This window comes from Hirundo rustica, chromosome Z, assembly GCF_015227805.2.
Source record: "Hirundo rustica isolate bHirRus1 chromosome Z, bHirRus1.pri.v3, whole genome shotgun sequence".
NCBI lineage: Eukaryota > Metazoa > Chordata > Aves > Passeriformes > Hirundinidae > Hirundo > Hirundo rustica.
The window spans coordinates 83674416-83694771 of NC_053488.1; the positions used below are offsets into that span (position 1 = coordinate 83674416).

At 41.1% G+C, this 20356-nt stretch overlaps 1 protein-coding gene across 4 annotated transcripts in view; it reads right to left on the minus strand.

The window, feature by feature from the left end:
- Window positions 1-3805: 3805 nt before the first annotated feature.
- DOCK11 (dedicator of cytokinesis 11) overlaps window positions 3806-20356 on the minus strand; it is a 77208-nt gene continuing 60657 nt past the window's right edge. For all 4 annotated transcript variants that reach the window (XM_040089216.2, XM_040089214.2, XM_040089217.2 and 1 more), the window contains 13 exons: window positions 19676-19858; window positions 18908-19021; window positions 17027-17242; window positions 16886-16943; window positions 15099-15205; window positions 14017-14139; window positions 13024-13137; window positions 11038-11184; window positions 9972-10182; window positions 9458-9651; window positions 8909-9009; window positions 7486-7624; window positions 3806-5199 (listed from right to left, as the gene is read on the minus strand). In XM_040089216.2, the coding sequence (XP_039945150.1) occupies window positions 5077-5199; window positions 7486-7624; window positions 8909-9009; window positions 9458-9651; window positions 9972-10182; window positions 11038-11184; window positions 13024-13137; window positions 14017-14139; window positions 15099-15205; window positions 16886-16943; window positions 17027-17242; window positions 18908-19021; window positions 19676-19858 (1830 nt within the window). In that variant the 3' untranslated portion in view covers window positions 3806-5076. The remainder of the gene's footprint in view (window positions 5200-7485; window positions 7625-8908; window positions 9010-9457; window positions 9652-9971; window positions 10183-11037; window positions 11185-13023; window positions 13138-14016; window positions 14140-15098; window positions 15206-16885; window positions 16944-17026; window positions 17243-18907; window positions 19022-19675; window positions 19859-20356) is intronic.

Sequence of the window (20356 nt, forward strand, 5' to 3'; positions counted from 1 at the left end):
CATCTAGAATTTTGCGATACATGTTCACAGGAGACATGAACTCTGCAAATTCTGAACTGCTGTCCAAGCCCTGCTGGAAATGAGGAATTACATGGAATAAACCCCACCTCCTTTGAAGAGCATTTTTGGGTGGACACAGAACTAATCCTGTTTGTGCAAATGTTGTATCCCCTTTCCTTGGATAAATTCTATTACAAGCCCATGCATCAACTTCGTTGCTCACTGTTCCCAGAGAATCAAGATCTATTTAATTTACCCATTCATTTGGGAAGGGAGTAACTCCTTTACCCACCAAGGGAGGCAGGGCGCAAACCTGGCTTTACAGCTGTTTGGCCAAGGTTGCAAGAGCCCCATACAGAAGCCTCAGAAGACAGGAGTAGAAAAAGCAGTTTGCCCTTTGTCCTCTGGTGAAGTAAATAATAATTATACCTGACTTACAATATATCATATAAGAGCTGGTACAACTGCCTGGACATATAGATTAGTCTAACCACCTTGTAAGTTGAGTTAGTGGAAAAAGAGGAACAATACATCCCCAAAAAGTCTTTGTTTGAAAATTTGAACTCCAGAACAGAGCAAAAACACAACCACAAACATACTGGATATTTTTTGAGGAAAGTAGGGTGATCTGCTGGGATGTTTCCTTACTTTTGATTCACATCTTGTTTCTATTGATAAATTTGTGTGTATGACTGTCTCTGTTTTTCCAATGAACCGTGTTTTTGGGATTTCCCTGAGCTGGATGTTGTGGCAGTCATGCTTCTCTAGAATTTAAGTCAACATCTCCTATTTGTTACTGAATGTTTTAGTGTTCACCATTTCATTTGGTGTACTTCTGTGTTTGAAGATTTATTTTGGTAATCCTCTTTAGAGAGTGCATTTGTGATAGCTCAGTGCACTAGGGTTTAGTCCCACAAATCTTACACTGGTATTAGTTTCTGATCACTCGTCCTGTTCTGTAAAATGTAGAAAAAATCTTAAAATTTAAAACCCTAGGTAAAACATGTTTATTGAAACACTTATTTTTCCTGCTTTTGTAGTCTTTTATTTTGACCTGAAATAAACTCTGAACTTGACTGCAATGTGATTTTTTCCCCTGGCTTCTTGTCAAGATTATTCATTATTTCAGAAAAAGCAAGTAAAAAGAGCCGTATAGGATGGTTTGTCTCAGGAAGCTCTTGAGCAACTCTGTCCTTCCTCTCTTCCAGCACAGCAGTTGAGCACTGAGGCAAATGGGAGGTGCTGTTCTCTACACACAGAAGTTTAAGAGGGCTTGTACAGCGCTCATAGGTAAAACATGCAGGATAAAAGCACTACTTTTACAATGATGGAGCAGCAGGTGAAGAAGAGAGATGAGAAGAGAGTAAATTACATCCAGCTGAAATATTATATGTATATCACAATTGGTTTGCCCCTGCTTGGCACAAACATATTATTTGAAGTACTGCAGTCTGTGGTTGTATAAGAATTAGCTGTGCACAGTGCTCCTCCCTTTTTTAGTTAGAGAACTCATCTCAGTGAACACAGATCAACACATGCTACTCTCCTCAAGTGGGTAAATTGGGTAACATGTCATTTGATTTCTATTAAATTTTTGAGCCCATAATTCCCACTTAAGTTCTTCTCCAGTCGTTTTGGTCCAAGTTACTCAAATCATAATGAGGAGTCCATGGGATTTGATCTTTTCAGAAAGGGAAAACAAACATATTTTACCTACTTTGCAACAAAGATATTATGCTTATGTAAAGTCTTATTCTATCAAAATACTGTGTTGTGTATGTTCAAAGGTTTTCTGGAACAAACCCAAACGTTACACACTACAGGTATTCTCTCATCCATGATTTTTCATTTGCTGGCCTATCTCATGAAAAGTCCTGATATCAGAAGAAGTTTAGAACACCCAATAATATGTAAAAACACATAATTTGCAGCAGGAAGTGCTTCATTCCAGATTTTTTTTGGGGGGGAGGAAAAGGAGCTATGAGGTCATTTTTCTTAAAATGATACTTTCTAATCTCTGCAGAGAGAAAAGCAGAATGTCCAAGAGAAAAAATGTTTACACTTTACTTACTTGGTAAATCTCTACAAGCAAGTTCTTGTACATAAAATACTAGCAGACCCTCTGTTGCTTTGTATGTCCTTTTTGCAAACCATCTGGCTCTGACACATCCCATTATCCAAACCAATCCTGATACTAGCCAACTCCTCTTAATCCTCACAGATATTTCATCCCATTTCTTCTCCTTTCATGCAAAATTACCAGAGCATCCATTCTGAAGAGTTGATGTGTTACACAGCAGTTTTGCAGCAAAAATAATCAGAGGCACGCAAATAAAATACTGCAATGTAGTAAAACTGAGGTATAGAAAGAGTGTGTGCCAGGATGTAATTTGAAATGTGTGCCACTAATTTTTTGAGACTAAGAAAATCCTGCCATTCCTTAGGCAATATAAGAAAATCAAAAATGTTAATGAATAATAGACATTTCTATTCTTCTCAAACAGGTAGCAAATAGGATGTACCCAATGTGAGTATTAACTACATAAAACAGGCACATATACAATGCATTCTCCAGATATATCTGTGAATTAAGCTCTTTCAGCCATAAATAAGAAAAGATCTGGAGGATTTCGCTAAACTGGGACAATTAAGTAAGAAAAGGACAGAGAAAATGTGATCATCTCCTTGGCAGCATTATCCCAAAACATCTGTAAAATAATGGCCACTCCTCTTCCTTTCTAGATTGGTGAATACATAAAGAAAAAACAAGTTGGTTTGGTACCAGTCTTTTTACAACCTATCTGAAAAGGACGTTTTTCTGTAGAAAGTCCAGAAAAAATATTTATTAGGAAAGAAGGCTAATCCTTTAGGGCATATAATTATTGTAATTCATTAAAACTGCAAATAAGTGTATCTTCTGAAATGCAGTGACTGTATATATTCTGATTCGACTGGTATTAAGCACTTCTTTTTTGGCCAAATTACTGTGACATCTTTCCAGTATATGACAGTGAAATGACAGGACAACTCCAAAATGAACAGCTTCGGAAGTTAAGACAAAGTTCATCTTGGACCATAAAAGACACTTGAAGATAAAAGTAAGAATTTTACTGGAATTCCAATTAAAATAAGGAATAGAAATTCAAAATTCAGCCAATGATGTTATCTCAGAGCAAGCAGTAAAGACATAAAAAATGTATATAAGGATCTCCCTGCAATCCAGGAAAATGACTAGGTTACCTGTAGTATTGGAAAGAGCTACGGTGCAAGAGCTTTTGGATGTCTATATTGCATGCCTCTGCTGATTGCAGTCAAGATATGCCTTTACTACTGATATTTAGAGGTCGATTATCTCCAGAAGTATCCTTTATTGGATTGACTGTTAATGAGCTTCACAGCTCTTAGTAAAGTAATTTGGAAAACTCTCACTACATGCTTTTAAATATTATTTGTTGCAAGATAACCATCAGGAGGGTGCTAACCATATTTACACATACTAGTTTCCCTTCCTCCTACCGAAAGCTTGTGCTAAATTTAGAGCCTGTCTGGCACAAAAGCACATAGAAGCAGAAATGTGGATGGTTTGTTATAGACACATCTGTATTTTGCTTGAAACAGCTAATGGGTGAGTTTATGGATCACAACATCATCTTCTCAGAATATGACTATTTGTAGGTATTTAGGATCATGCACAGTAAACATTTTGAAATGTGGTCCAGTTACTATTTGAAGATAATTTTGTTATAAAGATTTAGAAGCTTAACATTTTGTAGACATTACAGACAAGCTAAATACCCAGCTGGAGTCCTTTTATTATGGCATTTTATTACATATCCTTCAAACACCCACCCTTTCCGTATGAACTACTGGAACAAGATTTACAATTGACAGGATTTTGAAAAACGTGGATGTTAAAAATATTGCTGGATAAAAGAATTACTGAACTGTGTTCTTCTTCCTGAATCTGAAGCATGTTATTAAAAAGAGGCAGAGAATGTATGAAAGTTTTGGGAAAGGAAAGAAGGAATAAAAGAATTCTGGAAAATACATTTTCTCCAACCACCTCTAGACAAAAACAATGAGCTTTCAGAGAACAGACCTGTTTAATAGGAGGGAGCATACATGATTTGTGGTGCTAACAAATCCCTCAATTTTGTGTAAATTATTTTGATGTGCTGCAATTTTTTAAATGACATCTCCCGCATGATTAGAATTCTTTCCAAAAGTTGTTAAAGCACCTTATAATTTCCAGCTAAAATTAAGCTGTTTTCAGAGTTTTTATCCATGTGAGACCATGAGACCATGAGTGGCAAGCAGGAGAAAACTCATATCAAATGACACATCTCTCAGTTTTGCTCTCAGTGAGTACAATCCATCCTCTCCTGCAGCTGTGGAAGGTTACCCAAAATTGGAATCAGCTACAGTAAGCTCAGCTTTCATGGAGATTACAAATATCTGCTCTGAGGATGTATGAAAATTATAATTTCTTACTTAGGTTTTAGTTACTCCAGACTAGGGCAAGTTTACTCTCATTGAGTACAATAGGGGTATGTGGACCCCAAGTCACTTTTTAGAGGAGAAAGGTCTCTTACCAGTGAATACACTTTCTCCTTCATATCCCCTTTTCAACAAAGCTTTTAGCAGCAAATATGATATAATGCTAATTTCTGTATACTCTATTCTCCTTCTATTTACAAAGTAATTTTACATTTATTATATTCCATTGTACAACTTTACATACTACGTCATTGTTTCGATTCATAGCTCAGTAATTCAACACGTATTTAGATAACTGCCTTTCCATGTCCTGCTAGTCATTTAGCTTAAAAAAAAAAAAAAAAAGTAGAAAACAAGCACAGTGGTGCAATGTCCAGGCACTTTCAATGCTGCTCAGCAAAATAAGCAAGCACTCTGTTTGGAAGCATGGCAACGTTTTTTTGTGGGAGAAAAAAAACCGAAATGAAACAAACCAAACCACCTCACGATTCGACCTTTGCTCATCATGGATGGTTTTAAACAACCTTTGTACAGTTCCAAGAATTCCTGAGAAGGCTCTGTAAAATATGACTGATATGTTTATATGTCAGCAGTGGGTCTGAGTGAGCAGTAACTTCCATCACCAGAGGTTCCGCTGATCGCACAGAAGACGTGAAGAGAGTCCTGCATCCACGGCAAATGCATTGTGTCTTCATGATAGATCTAAACAAAACAAAACAATCACAAATTCAATGCAGGCTTCCCTTCGTTATGATAACCTAGCTGTTTAAAAAGGTATGCAAAAGAGATATCCAACCTTGTCTTCAAAGCTGTTTCACAATGGCAGCGTAACAAAGAAATGAGAAAGAAGAGTAGTTTAGTGATTTCTGTAGCATTAATATTTACACCATTCTGTGTATTACTGGATCACTTTTAGTTACAACTACACACTGTAGAAAAGAAGCAGTTCTCTGTACAACCATTTTTTATTATGTCTTAGCAGTAACAGAATTCTAATAGTGTTTTTTGCAAGCATGGGGTGTATGTGCAGCTAAATCCCCCACAACCCCCCCCCTCACCCCCCCCCACTACTTCTGTGTCCAGATTTTGTACTTTGTAGCCTGAAGGACACTTTGACAGCACAGGATCCAGCTGGAATGGCAGAGCTGACTGTGTACTTGTTTTCACCATGTGGTTCACCAGTCAAGTTAGTTATCTTGAAATTGCATTAATTTCTGAGATCTGAAACTGAGATCACTGGCCATCATAAACAGCTTCCGGACATACAGCTTTCTGCCATTTCTCTGAAATTTCCTGGATCTGTTCAGCCACAGTTAAATTTTTTTTTTTTTTTTTTTTTTGTGTTTACATTTTAGCTTAAAAGATCTGTAAATAGGTCACAGGCTGACCCAGTGATTACCCATCTGCTCTTGCATCTCAAACGAAGGGCACTGCCTGTGCTGCTTTAGGACACTGACAATATATGGAAAAGCACATGTTATTTTCAGTGAGAAACTTAAGCTAATGCACTATACTTTTTACATTTAACGGAGCAATGCTGCAAAAAAAGAAAACTTTCTCTGTTAGGTTGAATTTGTTAGATATTAGGCCATTTGATGGCAATGCAAAATTCAAGTCAGCCGTTGTACATAATGTTGCGCAACTATGAAGAACAGTGTTCACAAACACGGTATTTTAAGCTGCCGTTAGAGCTATTAGAAGAAGAAAGTGAAAAGTATATCCTTCCCAGGGAGCCCTTCACTTGGACAGTTCAGTCATATTTACCCGTTAAGCAAAGACAACACAGCAGTGCACAAATCTATTGAGGTAACAGGGGGTATGTTTTAACAATGCTTCTTTGTTCTAAAATAATCTTAGTTATTGTACTTGGACAGTGCAGGACTGAGTGATTTGTTTTTGATTTGACTATTGCAAAATTCAAAAGCCACAAAAGTTCCAGCAGCTGCATGCAAATTAGATTTCTTGGCCCTGGCAAACAGCTTAGGGTAAGCAGGTGGCAGTTCTTATGAGTGAGCCTCTCTGAGCAAAGTTCAGTAGTGGAGTATGCAGCTAGTGGCAGTGAAAAAAACAGTGTAGCCAATGTGAAAAATCAACAGTTTGCACACCAAAAAAATGGTGGCTATGAGCAGACTAGAAGGGGAGTCTAAAAAAAGCAACAGCAATGCAGCAGTCACTCCCAGACAGATCCATCCTTACACTCGTACAACAAATTTCTTCCCTATCATGAGACTTTCCCTGAAATTATATTGTACTCTTCCATAACAAGACTCTGGTTCCCATAAGCATTATTTTATTGTAAATTAACCTTATTTACAAACAGAAGCCTGGTGCAGTTGTATTATTTTGCCACTTGCAGATTTTTCAATTAGTGTGAACAACTACCCAAATGACTGCAGAATTTGCCTGTCCATTTTTCATGAATAGATAGAACTACAACTGCTCTTTAAGTCTCTCACCTCTCTGATGCTACTATTCAAATGTATTTTCCTATAAAAATCCAAGAAAACATAAAATCACACATCAGATTAATTAGCACAAATTCAGAGTGCATATAAATGGCATGTTGGCATAAGAGAAAAATTATAAGAAAACATATATAAGGAAAAATAACCTATTAAATAAAAGCCTGTAAGCTGTATATAACTGAGGAAATGGAAATTCTGCCAGAGAACTTTGACCTGTGACCTCTTTATAATTTGCAGACATGATGCAGAACGTGGCAGAGGATTTCTGATGACCACAGCAGGCAGTGGCGTGTCACTGTAGACTCCACCCTGCAGCAGTCTGAACGCCAACATCAGGCTGAGACTTTCAGTCAACAGAAAGCAGTTTTAGGAATCTCCCAAATCTACTGCTTAATTTTCATGTTCACTTACTCGCCCGTTTATATTTAGCTACAGAACATAAGGAGTGATCACATTTTCAGTTCTTAGTCAGTTTTCAGTCACAGGGAGCCACCTCTGTGGGCTCCCACCATGCAGTACGTGCCTGTTCATGGATGATGTCAGAAAGCTCTTTCACCATATCCTGAAAGTTTGATTTTAACCCCTCATGGTACTCCAATTGATCCTCCTTAATGAGACGCTCGTTGAGCTCCAGAGCAATTCCGCAGGCTTGGATAAACTTCCTGGGGAGGAAAGCAATGAACTTGGGGCATTACAACAGTCCAGTCTTCTGCCAAAGCTAGCAACTGAACACACAGCCAAATCTCAGTATTTCCCACCCTCTTTCCTCCAGTGTTTGGGGCAAGACATATTCCAGGAGTATCCCTGGCACAGTGAATCAGGGAATGAAGAGGGAATGCAACACAGGCTTTCTGCTGGAGCTCCTTTGAGCCTGGCTCCTCAGTAGATGGGAAAGCCAGTCCTGCAGGGCTGGCCAGAGCTGGGTGCGTGTGACACAGCAGGGCTGTCAGAGGTCAGGCTCCTGACAGCAGAGACACCCTGCAGAAGGAAGTTCACACCATGCGGAGCTGTAGCGCTCTTTCTGCGATCTGATACTCATTGTTCGCTTCATTTAACACACATACTTTCCCTTTTTTATAAAACTCAATAAAAATGCGTTCACAACTGGAATGGAGATTGTGTTTGCACTGCAAGGCTGGAAAGTAAAACCATGCATGGCACGTTTTCAGGGACTGCTCCCTGATTGCCAGGTTACTTGATACACGGAAGGAGAATGGGATTGGCCCAAATGCTGCTTTCTTCATGCAACGAGAATGGAGAAATGGGTGAAAAGGCAATAACCAGCACAGAACAAAAAATGCAGGGGCTGGTGGACAACTGGTTACACCTCAGAGGTTCAGAAAAGAATGTGGCAAAGACTCGTCATCCTGAGGTGAAACAAGAGTTGCTTAATCATATCCTGGGGAGCATTTTCAAGTGGGAGATAAAACTTATCCTAAGGGACAGAAACTGGAAAAAAACACCTGTGCAAGTCCCACAGTTTCGAAAATTAGCAATAGAAACAAAAACAGGGCTCTTCCATAAAACTGGGAAACGATTTGCTTCAAAATATTTCAAGTTCATCATTAGCTAGCAAAAAATCCCCTTGGAAAAATTGGCAAACAGTGCCCAGTATCAAAGACCCCTGAACACAGGACTGTCAGATCTCTGGTTTTCAAATATACTTCATATGATAAGCTCAAATACCCACACAAACTGTTGAAATAAGAGTTCAAGTGAATCTCCCCACAGAGAGTACAGCCCTGGGCTTGGGAACTCTTGAATTATATAATTTCATTGGCTTTTTTTTCATATGTGTGAGCACCCACAACCACATGAGACGTAAATCTTTATAAGACATATCTAAGTATTCAGCATCTGCTGAGTTTGGAGACAGACAAAAATATAATAAAAGCAGGTATCATCATCTGGCCAGCTGCTAGTTTTTGTTACATTAGAAATCCTACCTGAACATTTCTTTTAACTCATTCACCTTCTTGGCAGGATATTTGCTGGACTGGCTGTCACTCAGGAAAGCTCTGGCATAGGCCAAAGGACCAGCATTAACCTAGAATGAAAGAAGAAATAATTTATGCTAGAATTCCTGCTGAGAAAAAAGGAGATATTAAGTGTTTCCTCATATTTTCCTCTTATTTCCATGTGGAAAAGCCTAAAGTCACTTATCCAGCTTGAGAAGACAGGCTTACAAGACAGCTCTTTGTGCCTGATTCTTACACTACGGTCTTCAAGACTTCAGTATATTTCAGCAGTTACTTATGGCTAATGAATGTGCAATTACACTTGGACTTGACACTGTAAACACCACTGGGGAAAATGTTTATTCCCACGAGCCAGCCGCTTGAGTAGCACTGAATATGACAGGGAGGCTGTGCTGGTGGCTGCAGCCCTGAAGCCTGGGTAGTTAATGATTTCTGGAAAGTAAATGCGTTGTGACGATGCCTCACCCTGAGCTGTGTATGTAAACGCAATTCTGAACAGATATCAAACAGACTGACCTGCACAGAAACACAGCCCTGCAGCTTGAGCTGCAGCTGGATCATGTCAACATCACCAGCAGAGCTGCAGAGTTTCTGCAGCTCTTCTGTCTTGTCCTTTATTTCATCAGTAGCGACATCAATTGGTTTTAAATTAACCTGATGTTCATAATTGACCGGAATTCTCTTCTTAACGTAGGGAAAGGAGTTCAAAGCTAGCAGAAACAGCAAAAGAAATGTATAGATTGAAAAGCCATGCAGCACATAGGAGTACTCTTCATAGAACATATACAAGCAGATTCTTGCCCTTGGGGATGTGAAATCCCAAACAAGGCTGTAATTTACCAGCACAATTTTTTAATCTGCAAATATGTACACATAAAAATATGAGGTAAATTCCCCCTCCCAACCAGAATATTGCCTCACAATTCTGATTAAGCTGAGAGAATTTGTCACACTTCTGGAATATTTCCATGAGTAGAATTGTCTCCGAATTGTTATTGATACTGTCTCATGCTCAGGTATTTGTACTTACTGGTTAGAATGGTCCTTTTTTTACACTGTTCTTCCACACTGCCATGCTTTTTTCCAGATAAAGTGTAAGGAGTTTCAAATACAAATCTATTGATATTATGATTTCTTTCAAATTCAGTTTTTCTCTCAGACATTTCCTTGTCTTCAAAGTAAGGCTTCACATAAGTCACTTGAATATGGGCATACTTGGGATCAAGGTCTTTAACGTTGACCTATGAAAAGACAGGGTCACTCACAGGACGAGGAAAGGTTAATAAGTTATAATTGGCTAATCTATTCACTGGGATCTGATTTAAAGTAATTCCCTGCTGAAAGGCCTCACTGCATGCAGGCCAGTGACACACCAAATGCTCATTTTGCCCTCAGCTGTGATGCTTAAACCATGCACCAGATAAGACACGGAGGTGTGGCACAAGAAATACATCACCTGGTGCCAAACAAGTGGTTCCTGCTGTAGGCAGTCACGTCCACTGATCCATCACAGCACAGGCCTGAGCTACTCAGTCCTTCTAACATGACCACAAAGTTTCCAGACCGTGCTCCAGTGCTCATACAGTGCTGGGCCAGGCAAACCTGCGGGCTTGCCCTAAACCAGCTTTGGGATCACCAGCACCACCTTTGGTAACCCAGATAAATCCCACTGCAGCCTAAGGGTGTGCACAGCTCTTGCAGGGAGCATAAATAAGTATTCCATATGAAAAGAAAGGAGCTAAGGCTGAAAGGCCCAAAGAGATTTTCTTTTAGACTTGCAGCATCAAACAAGAAGTAACTCGGCTTCCAGTCACCTGATGCTCTGTGCTGGTTTCTAATGCCTTCAACAAGGCTCAGCACGATGGGGATTGCAATTCCCCATTCATAATTCACACCTGGGAGCCACAGCAGCACCAGCACTTCTGGAGCTGTGCAACATGTCCACGCACAGGAGCATGAGGATGCCAGAGGCAACTGGAGGCAAGGTGTTTGTAAGAGGGTGGAGGAGAGGGCTCATTCTTCCCCTCCCACTGGCAGAAGGAAGGGACGCTCTGTCATCTTCCTTCAGCTCCACAGAGCATGCAGTTTAACTCTACCTTGTTAGAATCCTGGATAATCTTTACAGTTTCTGACCCAAATTTTTCTCCATAAAGTTTAAGAAGCCTGAAGGAGATCTCTGAGAGGCCTGTCAGTTTGGGTTCCTTATAGACATATTCCTTCCCATCTTCTTCCTCAAAGAATGTCTGGAATCAAACACACACACACACACACACACACACACACAAACACACACAAAAAAAAAAGGCAGTGAGGAATAGCTGCGTTTCTTTATTTGGAAAACTTTCATCTTAGATTTGCTGCTTGTAAAGCAAGCTTCTACTAACATTTCAGAAAGCCAAAAAGGTTTGGAAGGCTACAGCTCACAAGGTCTCACTGAACTTTGCCTATTTAATAGGTTCCTTCAAAAATGGTCTAAAAAAAGAAGAAAAAAATCCTTTAACCAATACAAACAAAACCCATCATTGCTTGAGTACAGCCAGTGAGAAATCTAAACTATGTGGAAGATGGTTTGGCCAGCATTTGACCTTTTGGAAGGTCGGAAAGAGACAGGCAGGAGGAAAAAAAACCACAAAAAACAAGGGGTGGAGGTGGAGCAGAAAGATACGTAAGCGGAAGAAGCCCTGACAGCAGAGCAACAGGAACAGCCTGAAATTAAGGAATTAGTGTAAGCTGCAAGAGTCTTCAGACAATAAAAAAAAGAAATGGTTTTCCTGTGCTTTAATTCCTCTTGTATTCAGGGAAGTGGAATTTGGTGTATTTACTGTAAACAGAGACCGAAACACATCAAAGGCTGTGCTTGCATCACCAATCTTGCCCATAATGGAAACAGCATGGGAACTTCATGCTTTGGTGAGCTGTTCCAGTTAGGACTTGTGACACAGCGTTAAGATATCTATGCTTAACTGCACTACAATGCCAAAAAAGCTTTAAAGTGCAAGACCGGATCAAGTACTGGTTGTCAGGATGCTACACAGCTTAATTTTAAGGCCTGATCCAGTTATTTCTAGCTTCTGGAAAACGAAGCTAGCAATTATTTCTTTTTATCTACTGTTAACCTTATTTACTTTTTACATATCCAAAGTTACAGAGAAGATGAGGGTAAATATGAAATGCATGTTTGCTGCAGCAGAAGTCACTTCTCTAATATGTTGTGCCAGTGACAATCAAAGGTACAAACCCATGATGGCTTCAGGGGTAATCATCATCTGTTCTAAAAGAAGGAATAAAGAAAGGCAAGGCCAATATAATTTACATGGTGTTTTCTAAAGAGGGGTCCTGCACCTCCTCCTTGGTTATGAGTCCACAAGCAGAAGCAGGTTTCTCAGAGACAGAACATGAGGGTATCACGCTTTATTAACTGCTATAAGTGGAGGAAAAAAAAAAAATTAAAACCACAACTGCTTTTAAGCTCAGAAGACTTCATCAGATATGATAAGACCATGCTGCTTCCTGGGACTCTGAGACCCAGATCTCATTCAGTTTTCCAGCTACCTCAGCTAACAAAAGTACTACCTATCTCTACATGTGTGTAATCAGCACTGATAGATGTTTTTCCTCTAGCTTCTCTCATAACATTTTACTCTGCTGATACCCAGAAGGGAGCAGCATTTTTTTCTGTAGGAAAAAAAAAAGTCTGTTACTACTATTGTTTATATACTATGGTTATAGTTGTATACTGTTTCTAGTTATATACCATACACACCAAATTGTGTTTGTGTAACCTACAATAACTATAATTACCAAAAAAACCTTCAGCGTTTTCTGAGCCCTCTAAACCATTTCATAGCTGCTGAGTTGTTTTATGAAAAGCCTACCAGCAGAATCATAAACTTTATAATAAATCAAGTGCTTCTGGAGACAGATGCAAACTCTCATCCCCAATGTGCAATTCCAAAACACTCACGTAGACACACTGGTGGCTGCACCAGAGGAGATCTTCAACTCCAGGTCTGACAGAGCAGCAGCTTTTGGGGCCAGGATCCCTGGTGAGGGGTAGCTGGCAAGCCAGTGTATATACTTACTTGTCCATAAAAGGCCACTCTGAAAAAGGTTCCAAGAAGCCTCTTCCTTGAGTGCATTACTTCCAATATCTTAGCATATGCTCCGTGGAGTGTTCTGTACAGCTGGGTGAGTTTCTGGAAGTCAGATTTTGACATTATGATGAAAGCACAGGATTTTCCAAGCAGGACATTCTAGCTAACACCAGAAACCAGTGAGATACCTGAGCACAGTCCTCTGGAGAACTGAAACCTCAATTTCTTAGGCAGTCTTGTTTGAAAAACCTAGTTTTAAGTACAAGCTTAGTGTCAGGTCTACAGGGTCCCACTGCTGTAACACCTCTGCCCCTGGAGAGAAGGCTGAGTGCACTGTCATCATCTTTCCTGATCGAGTCTTCATACACAGAGCAGTTACAATATTTTACACAGGATGTATTTTTTTTATTATTATAAACGACTTTAAAATCAAAAAAAATAGATTGAGGTAAGGCTTCCCCCCCCCAGCTTCAGTTATATGGCTGGATGTTCTGTCATGGCAGAGGTAGGGAAAGAGGAGCAGTATTAAGCTGAAGCACAGGTCACAGCACATGGTGGGAAGGAGCAAGGCTGGGAACAGCTTCCTTCCTTCCTTCCCCTCCACTTGCCACTGAATCACCCACATACCTAGTCCTTTCTTTGAACTGTTCTCATTCTGTTTTTAACCCTTGAAAACCTCTGATCACAAAACGCATCTAGCTTTGATAAACATATGGGAGGACAGCAGTTTGATTTTACAGGAAAGAAAGTGGTAATTATTCACTAGACACGAGTCATCCATGTTGTTAGTTTTGATAATCACCTTTCAGATCATTGCTTTCACTAACTTCTTTAACAACCAACAATGAAGCACAATGTGTGTTTTACTGACACCAATTCAGTAACTCATGATTTCTTTATTTTTGAAGTCCTCTGTTGGTTTTTTTTCCTTGGCAGTCCAGGAAATTACCTGCTCTTTGCAAACTAGTTCAAAATACCCACCTCAAATTCACGCCGCTTTTCATAAATAGGAATGATCAGTTTGGAAACTTCAGAAATCATTTCATAACGCTCTGCTTTCCACAGACCATCTATACACTGCTCCAGCAGCTCCACCAGGACCTCCTATGAGAGCAACAAATGGGTGGCGTTATTAATGCTCCAACTTAGAAGATAAAACCATTTTAACTTCAGATACTTTTATCAGATCCAAGAATAAGTAATTGCAGTTACATAAGTTTAAACCCTGTGTATTCCTGGCCTTTCTAAAGGCATTCTAAATTTTGGTGAAGGGGAAGAAAAAGGACAAGTTATTTTTTAAAAATTCATTAATTCTTCATAAATCATCAGCATAATAGTCAGTGAGTATATCCTGGTTATTTAGTTACTTCCCCAAGAAAATGCAGAAACTCTGGGAGAGTATGGACATGACAGCATGGAGTTCAGAGGTGTGTGACTAAGAAAGACGTCTAAGGAGCAAGCAGTGTGCTGTGACATCAAGGATTCTCGATGAATGGGCAGCTGGGCTGCAAGGCCACCTCACTCGGCCACGTGGCCGAACCAAGGCAGCTGCGCAGGGATGGTGCAGAAGTACTTGTGAGACTTCATGACTCATGGGTGGATCTACCCACTTCCCCAGTGCCTTGCTATGGTTTCTGGAGTGTTCTGCTACCCTGGTGTCCTGCAGCACAGCCCTAACTCCAAGGGGACCCTAAGATGACCTCTCCCTTGCAAAGCTTCGCTTCATTCTGTCCCTCCCTTGGGAGTACCACACCCGGTTGTGCTGCCCTGTGCTGGCAACATCAGCGTTTGCCTAACACAGCAAGCAAAAGCAAATGGGCAGCTTTTTCAGCCTCAGTGCTAGAAATGCCTTTCATAGGAACCAAGAACTTACATCAGTTTTACCTGTCTGGATCATGCACAGAAAATTCTTCAGAGCAGATTTCTCTTGGGAAATGGGAGTGGAACCGTCTTGTTTACAGAAAGCAGCGCACAACTTTGTGCAGTTTGTTAGAGCTCACAGTGCCTAAAACTAAATCCTAATCAGGTCTCAAATATCCTGTATCTGCAGTACAGCACCTCACCTCACTGTAATGTACATCCATCATCCCACCATCTTCTTTCATTGCGCCTTCTTCATCAATGTTGGGAGTGATTTTCCTGAAGGCAGTGCATCCACTGGGAAACAGTTCTGCAGCAGACAAAAGCAAATGGAATTATCTCAAATGTGTCATGCTGCTGTACTCTAACCTGAGGTGGGAAATTAATACCACTCAACAACTCTCTCACTGCCCCACTCAACCCCGGTGGGATGGGGAGGAGAATCAGGGAAAAGAAGTATCTTGAGTGGGTTGAGATAAGAGCAGTTTAATAACTGAAACTAAGTAAACTAAGGCAATAATAATAATAATAATAATAATAATAATAGAGAGATATAAACCTCAAGAAAATCAAGTCATGCACAACACAGTTGCTCATCACCTACGGACCAATGCCAAAACCCTGCCCAGACCAGCCCCCTTTTCAGGTAACTCCTCCAGTTAATATATTGGACAGGACATTCTTAGATGTGAAATATCCCTTTGGCCAGTTCACATCAGCCGCCCCAGCTATTCTTCTTCCCAGGTTTTCGTGCAGTTCCTCACTGGCACAGCATGAGACACTGGAGATGCCCTTGACTTAGAGTAAGCACTACTGAGAAACAACCAAACCAGCTTTGTGTTGTCAACATTACTCTCATGCTGAATCCAAAACAGAGCACCAGCTACCAAGGAATAAAACCAACTCTATCCCTATCCAGCTGTTGCTGGAGAGCTGGGTGGTAAGCAGACTGTACACTGCTAGCAAGGTAGCCCAGTGAGGTACCCCAAAAGTTTGGGTAGTTCAGCCTTTACTGAACCAGCCCAGCCGCTGTGTATGTAAAGAGTGCCAGCGACAGAAATAACTCAACCTTCAAACTTCATTTAATATTCCTTTGGACTTGTTCCTCTTCCTTTTTAGGAGTTCTCCTTTACCAATACTTGTGGTAAGCAGCCTTTGTGTACAAATAAAACTTTGTGAACTTTCAATACCCCCCTCGCTGCAGCCATGTGAAATGTGCATATCAATCACAAGTCCTGATTTTTCCCACTTTGCCAAGACAAAGTACAGAATTTGGAGGGAGTCCAAGCCTCCTGAGCAGGGCACTGAAGAACTTTCCAGCCAAGGCAGTGCATATAATCAGGTTTTATGCAGCCTTAACTTGCTGAAATGTTAAGGGTCCACTTCAGCAATTGCTCCCTTAGATGGAAACAAGATATAGGGTCAATATATCAACTGTGAAACAGGTATTTAAAAGAAAACCTGCAATGCGGTGTAACTTGAGAACACACAGCTCTGTCCTTCCTTCCTGTTTTGCACTAAGCCACAAAACTCTCCTTTTTTCCTGATTGCTCTTTACATATGTGTATGGTTAGGCTAAAGTCTCATTTCTTGACTGAATTTTGATTGCTTTATTCTACAGTTTTCTGTACTGCCTATAGTAATAATTCTGATGATCATATTGAGTCAGTTTTTAACACGGCCTTCCCCTGAGAGCACGTTTCTTATTGTATAATACAAGTGAACATTTAAACCAAGACATGATGTGTCAGTTCTTATTTCACTCAGCACCATGCTAGCATAGCTAAGTAAATAGGTATGAACAACAGCAATTTCTTAAATACCACTCATCATCTTCCAGCTTTATACATTGCAATATATTTTTTTCCTTTTTAGCTTGTTTATAGTATAATAATTTACTGAACTGAGAGAGCCTTGTCTTTAAAAAGATTCTGACACTCCCAAACCCCACCATCATCTTCCTTGTGTCTCCCAAACAGCAAACACTTACTCTTCCTGTGCAGGAACTCTGCAACGAGGGCTGCTACGTGAACATAACACATGGCTGCCTGCAAAGCACAAAGGGAAATTATCAAAATGTCATCTGTAAATCTGGCCTGTTGTGCACCACGTTTTTAATTGCACAAATTACCTCTGAGAAGTCTCCGTTCTTCACATGTATCTTGGCCATGCTGTCCAGCCACGTTTTCCGGAGCTCTGGGGTACTTGCGTAAGACTTGGCCAAACTGTACTGGAGATCTACCAACATTTCTGGGTCCTTTTCATGTTCTTTCATTTGAGCAGTAGCCATGAGCACTGTGCGGATTCTCTTTGTCAAGTCTTTGACTTCGGAAGGAAAAGCCGTTGCCTGACACAAAACGAATTGAATTAGAAGCTAATACAGAAAACGCAGGCTGTGCCAAGGAATCACCCCTTCAGCCAACACTCCACGTACCTGAAAACACTGAGAACACAGTCGATAATGCTAATTAACCCTTCCTTTCTGAACTCACACTGCACACAGTGTACAGCGTCTCATCTGCATTCAGAGGTATTTCAGTCATGGCATGCAGAGGGCCAGTCTCTCCAGGTCGTGCCCAGGACGCCAGGCTGGCTGTTCCTGTGCTGCAATGAGGCTGCCACTTTGGCATCCTGAGGAGCTGGTGTGAGAGCAGCACAGAAGTGCTCCACGCATGCAGATGTCTCTGGATGAGGCCACAAACCATGGCTCCAGTATTTTTTCATGTCATTTAACATCTGGTTTGTTAGGCTCTGATGTGGTCTGTCTTCAATTCCTACAGCACTGAAGGCATTTGTAGAGCTTCCCACCACAAGAATGTAGTAGAGAAGCACATGCTCTGATCTGATCCCCTGCTCAGAACAAGGCCAACACTGAGTTAGAGCAAGGCTTGTCAAGCCAAGTTTTATAATCTCCTAAAACAGAAAATCCACCTCCTTTCTAGGCCCTGCCCCAGGGCTGCAGAGTGTTCTTGGGAAATAGTTTTTTCTTAAGCAAAATTGGAATTGCCCTTGCTGCAACTGGCATACACTGCCTCTTGCCCTGCACTCCACACCTCTGAAAAGAGTCTAACTGTGTCTCTATAAATTGCTTCCTGTGGAAAGCAGCAGGTAGGTTCTCCCTCAGCTCTCTCCCGCTCCATGATGAGCCTGGTTTATGCTCCCTCTTCTCAGATTCCTGTTCCCCAGCTGCTGCTGTGGCTGTGCATGGCATTCTTCCAGTGTGTTGAAATCTCTCTTGTACTCTTGCACTTACACAAAAATATAAACTTGATATAATGATTATCTTGTGAAGTAAATTACAAGTAAAGCATAGCTCAATGAACCCCTTACCAGCATCTGTGTGCTGAGGTTTTTGCCAGGTATATCCTACCTATAAATTTGTTGGATCACAATTAAACACCTAATGGAAGTTCCCATTAAGCCTTTAGGTCATAGGATAACTGTGGAACTGTAGAAACTCTCCCCATTTCCCCTATCCTGCCTTGGCAGCTACTCTGTGTGAAATGGAGCATGTTGCAATTGCTCAATGGGTTGGGTACAAACCACTAATTCTAGCACAAAGATAGGCAATTATTTTCCAAAGAAATACAATAATTAATCTCCACATAAGAGGTCTTAACATTACTGACACTCAGCTGAATAAAACAAAATCCTGCTAATTGTTACCTTCAGGCAACATAAATACCAGATCCTCCCATGTAATTTCCCTCAAAGCTGGGAGTTCCTGGAAAGCTCTTTGGACAACCTTGCAAGCAGAACACTGCAAAGCACAACCTGAGCTGCTCCCTCCCGTTGGAGTGAGGCCTCAGATCTGGAGCATGACCTGCCTGAGCAGCTGGTCCTATTGCTGCTGGCATAATACTTGTTTACTGAGCAAACGCAGCCCACTACAAGCCTATAAACAACACTTCCAGTCATTAGCCTAACCCTTAAACACAGTTTCCTGGAGACTGTCCCCAGCCTTGCATAAATGGCTGATAGCACATGATGGGATGTGACATCTCCAACTCACCTTCATAGGCCTGTCGCTGTTTGCAAAGTTGTTAATGATGAGCAAGGAGTCCTGAAATCTGGTCCCACCGCTGAGGGCCACATCTGCAATTAACTGGCTCACTGCAATTATTATCTGTGGGAGAAGGTAGAGGCTTTATTTAAAAAAGCCCTAATAAAAGGGTTTTACTGCGGTCACGGTTAATAAAATGCTCACAGGAAAACATCACATCTTTTCCACCACGTAAGCAGTGTTTGGCGTTGTGGCTCAGCTCTCACGTCTCCCAAGGACAGACATTCCCCAGAGGACCAAGCTGCTTTGCAGGACTAACAATCCAACTACTATAATATGAATCCCTGTTTGGACGTTAGCTGCCTTCTTCTGTGGTTCCTTACAACCCAGAGGGTATTCATCTGTCCCCTCAGGTATCTACATTTTCTTCAAAAACTACCAATGCCAAAAAAGGAGCTCCAAGGAAATCCCTTCTCCTGCCTCAAGGGCAGCTGTTCTCTCCACCCCATCCCAGCCAGCCTCTGGCACAGAGTTGTGTCTGGTGTCTGATACTCTAAAACTCAACAGCTTGGAGTAGTTGATGGCAATTATTTTACCTAAAGGTGTCTGGACCAGTCACTGGAAATAGGAATTAGGCAAAGCCTGGAAAGCAGGAGGATTTTAGTCCATATGGCAATGGCAGGATCCTCTGCAGGTATGAGGTCACCGAGCTCTATTGTTGTATCTGTGCATTAAATCTCAGGTGTCCTGCTCTCTAGCTTTTCTCCAGCCACTGACCTGAAGATGCGTTCTCAGAAACGTTCTCCTTTTGGTGAACTCGAAATTATTTCTCATCAGAAGGTACAGGAGAGCAGAGGCTTCGTTCCTTGTGGAGGACACCTTGGAAGTGCAACACTTCAGGATCTCATAGCAGAGGGCAGCACACATGTTCACCCTTCCCTTGAAAAATGCTGAGGGAAACTTCACAAGAGATATGCAAACATTAGAAAATACACCACTAAAGGGCATAGGGCTCAGATGGGCAGGAGCACAGGGCAGCAAACTAAGGCAACTGCCTGGACAGCCTCAGCAAAACTTCTGCCAGAATTCTGAGCTTGAAAGTATTTGTGGGAATGTATCTGAGGCCTATTTTTAACCGCATTTCCTAGAGCATTGTGAACTTTGTTGTCGCTCTTCTTGGGGATGTGATTGCTTATGTCCATCTAATCTGTTCCCTGATAACATCTGAGTTTATCGGCAAATTCTCACCAGATGGGACTGACAGAATTACATTCTCACAAAAGCCATAACCATAAGCAATGGGGCAGAGAGGAGAGGTCCCACGGACATTCCCACCACAAGCTGCTATCTGGAACACCAGAAAATCCATCAGAGCCCAACCAGGAATCCAACCTCACTGGGAAACGTGACCTGCAATGCTGACACATCTGCTTCTACATGATCCCCCAAATGCATCTA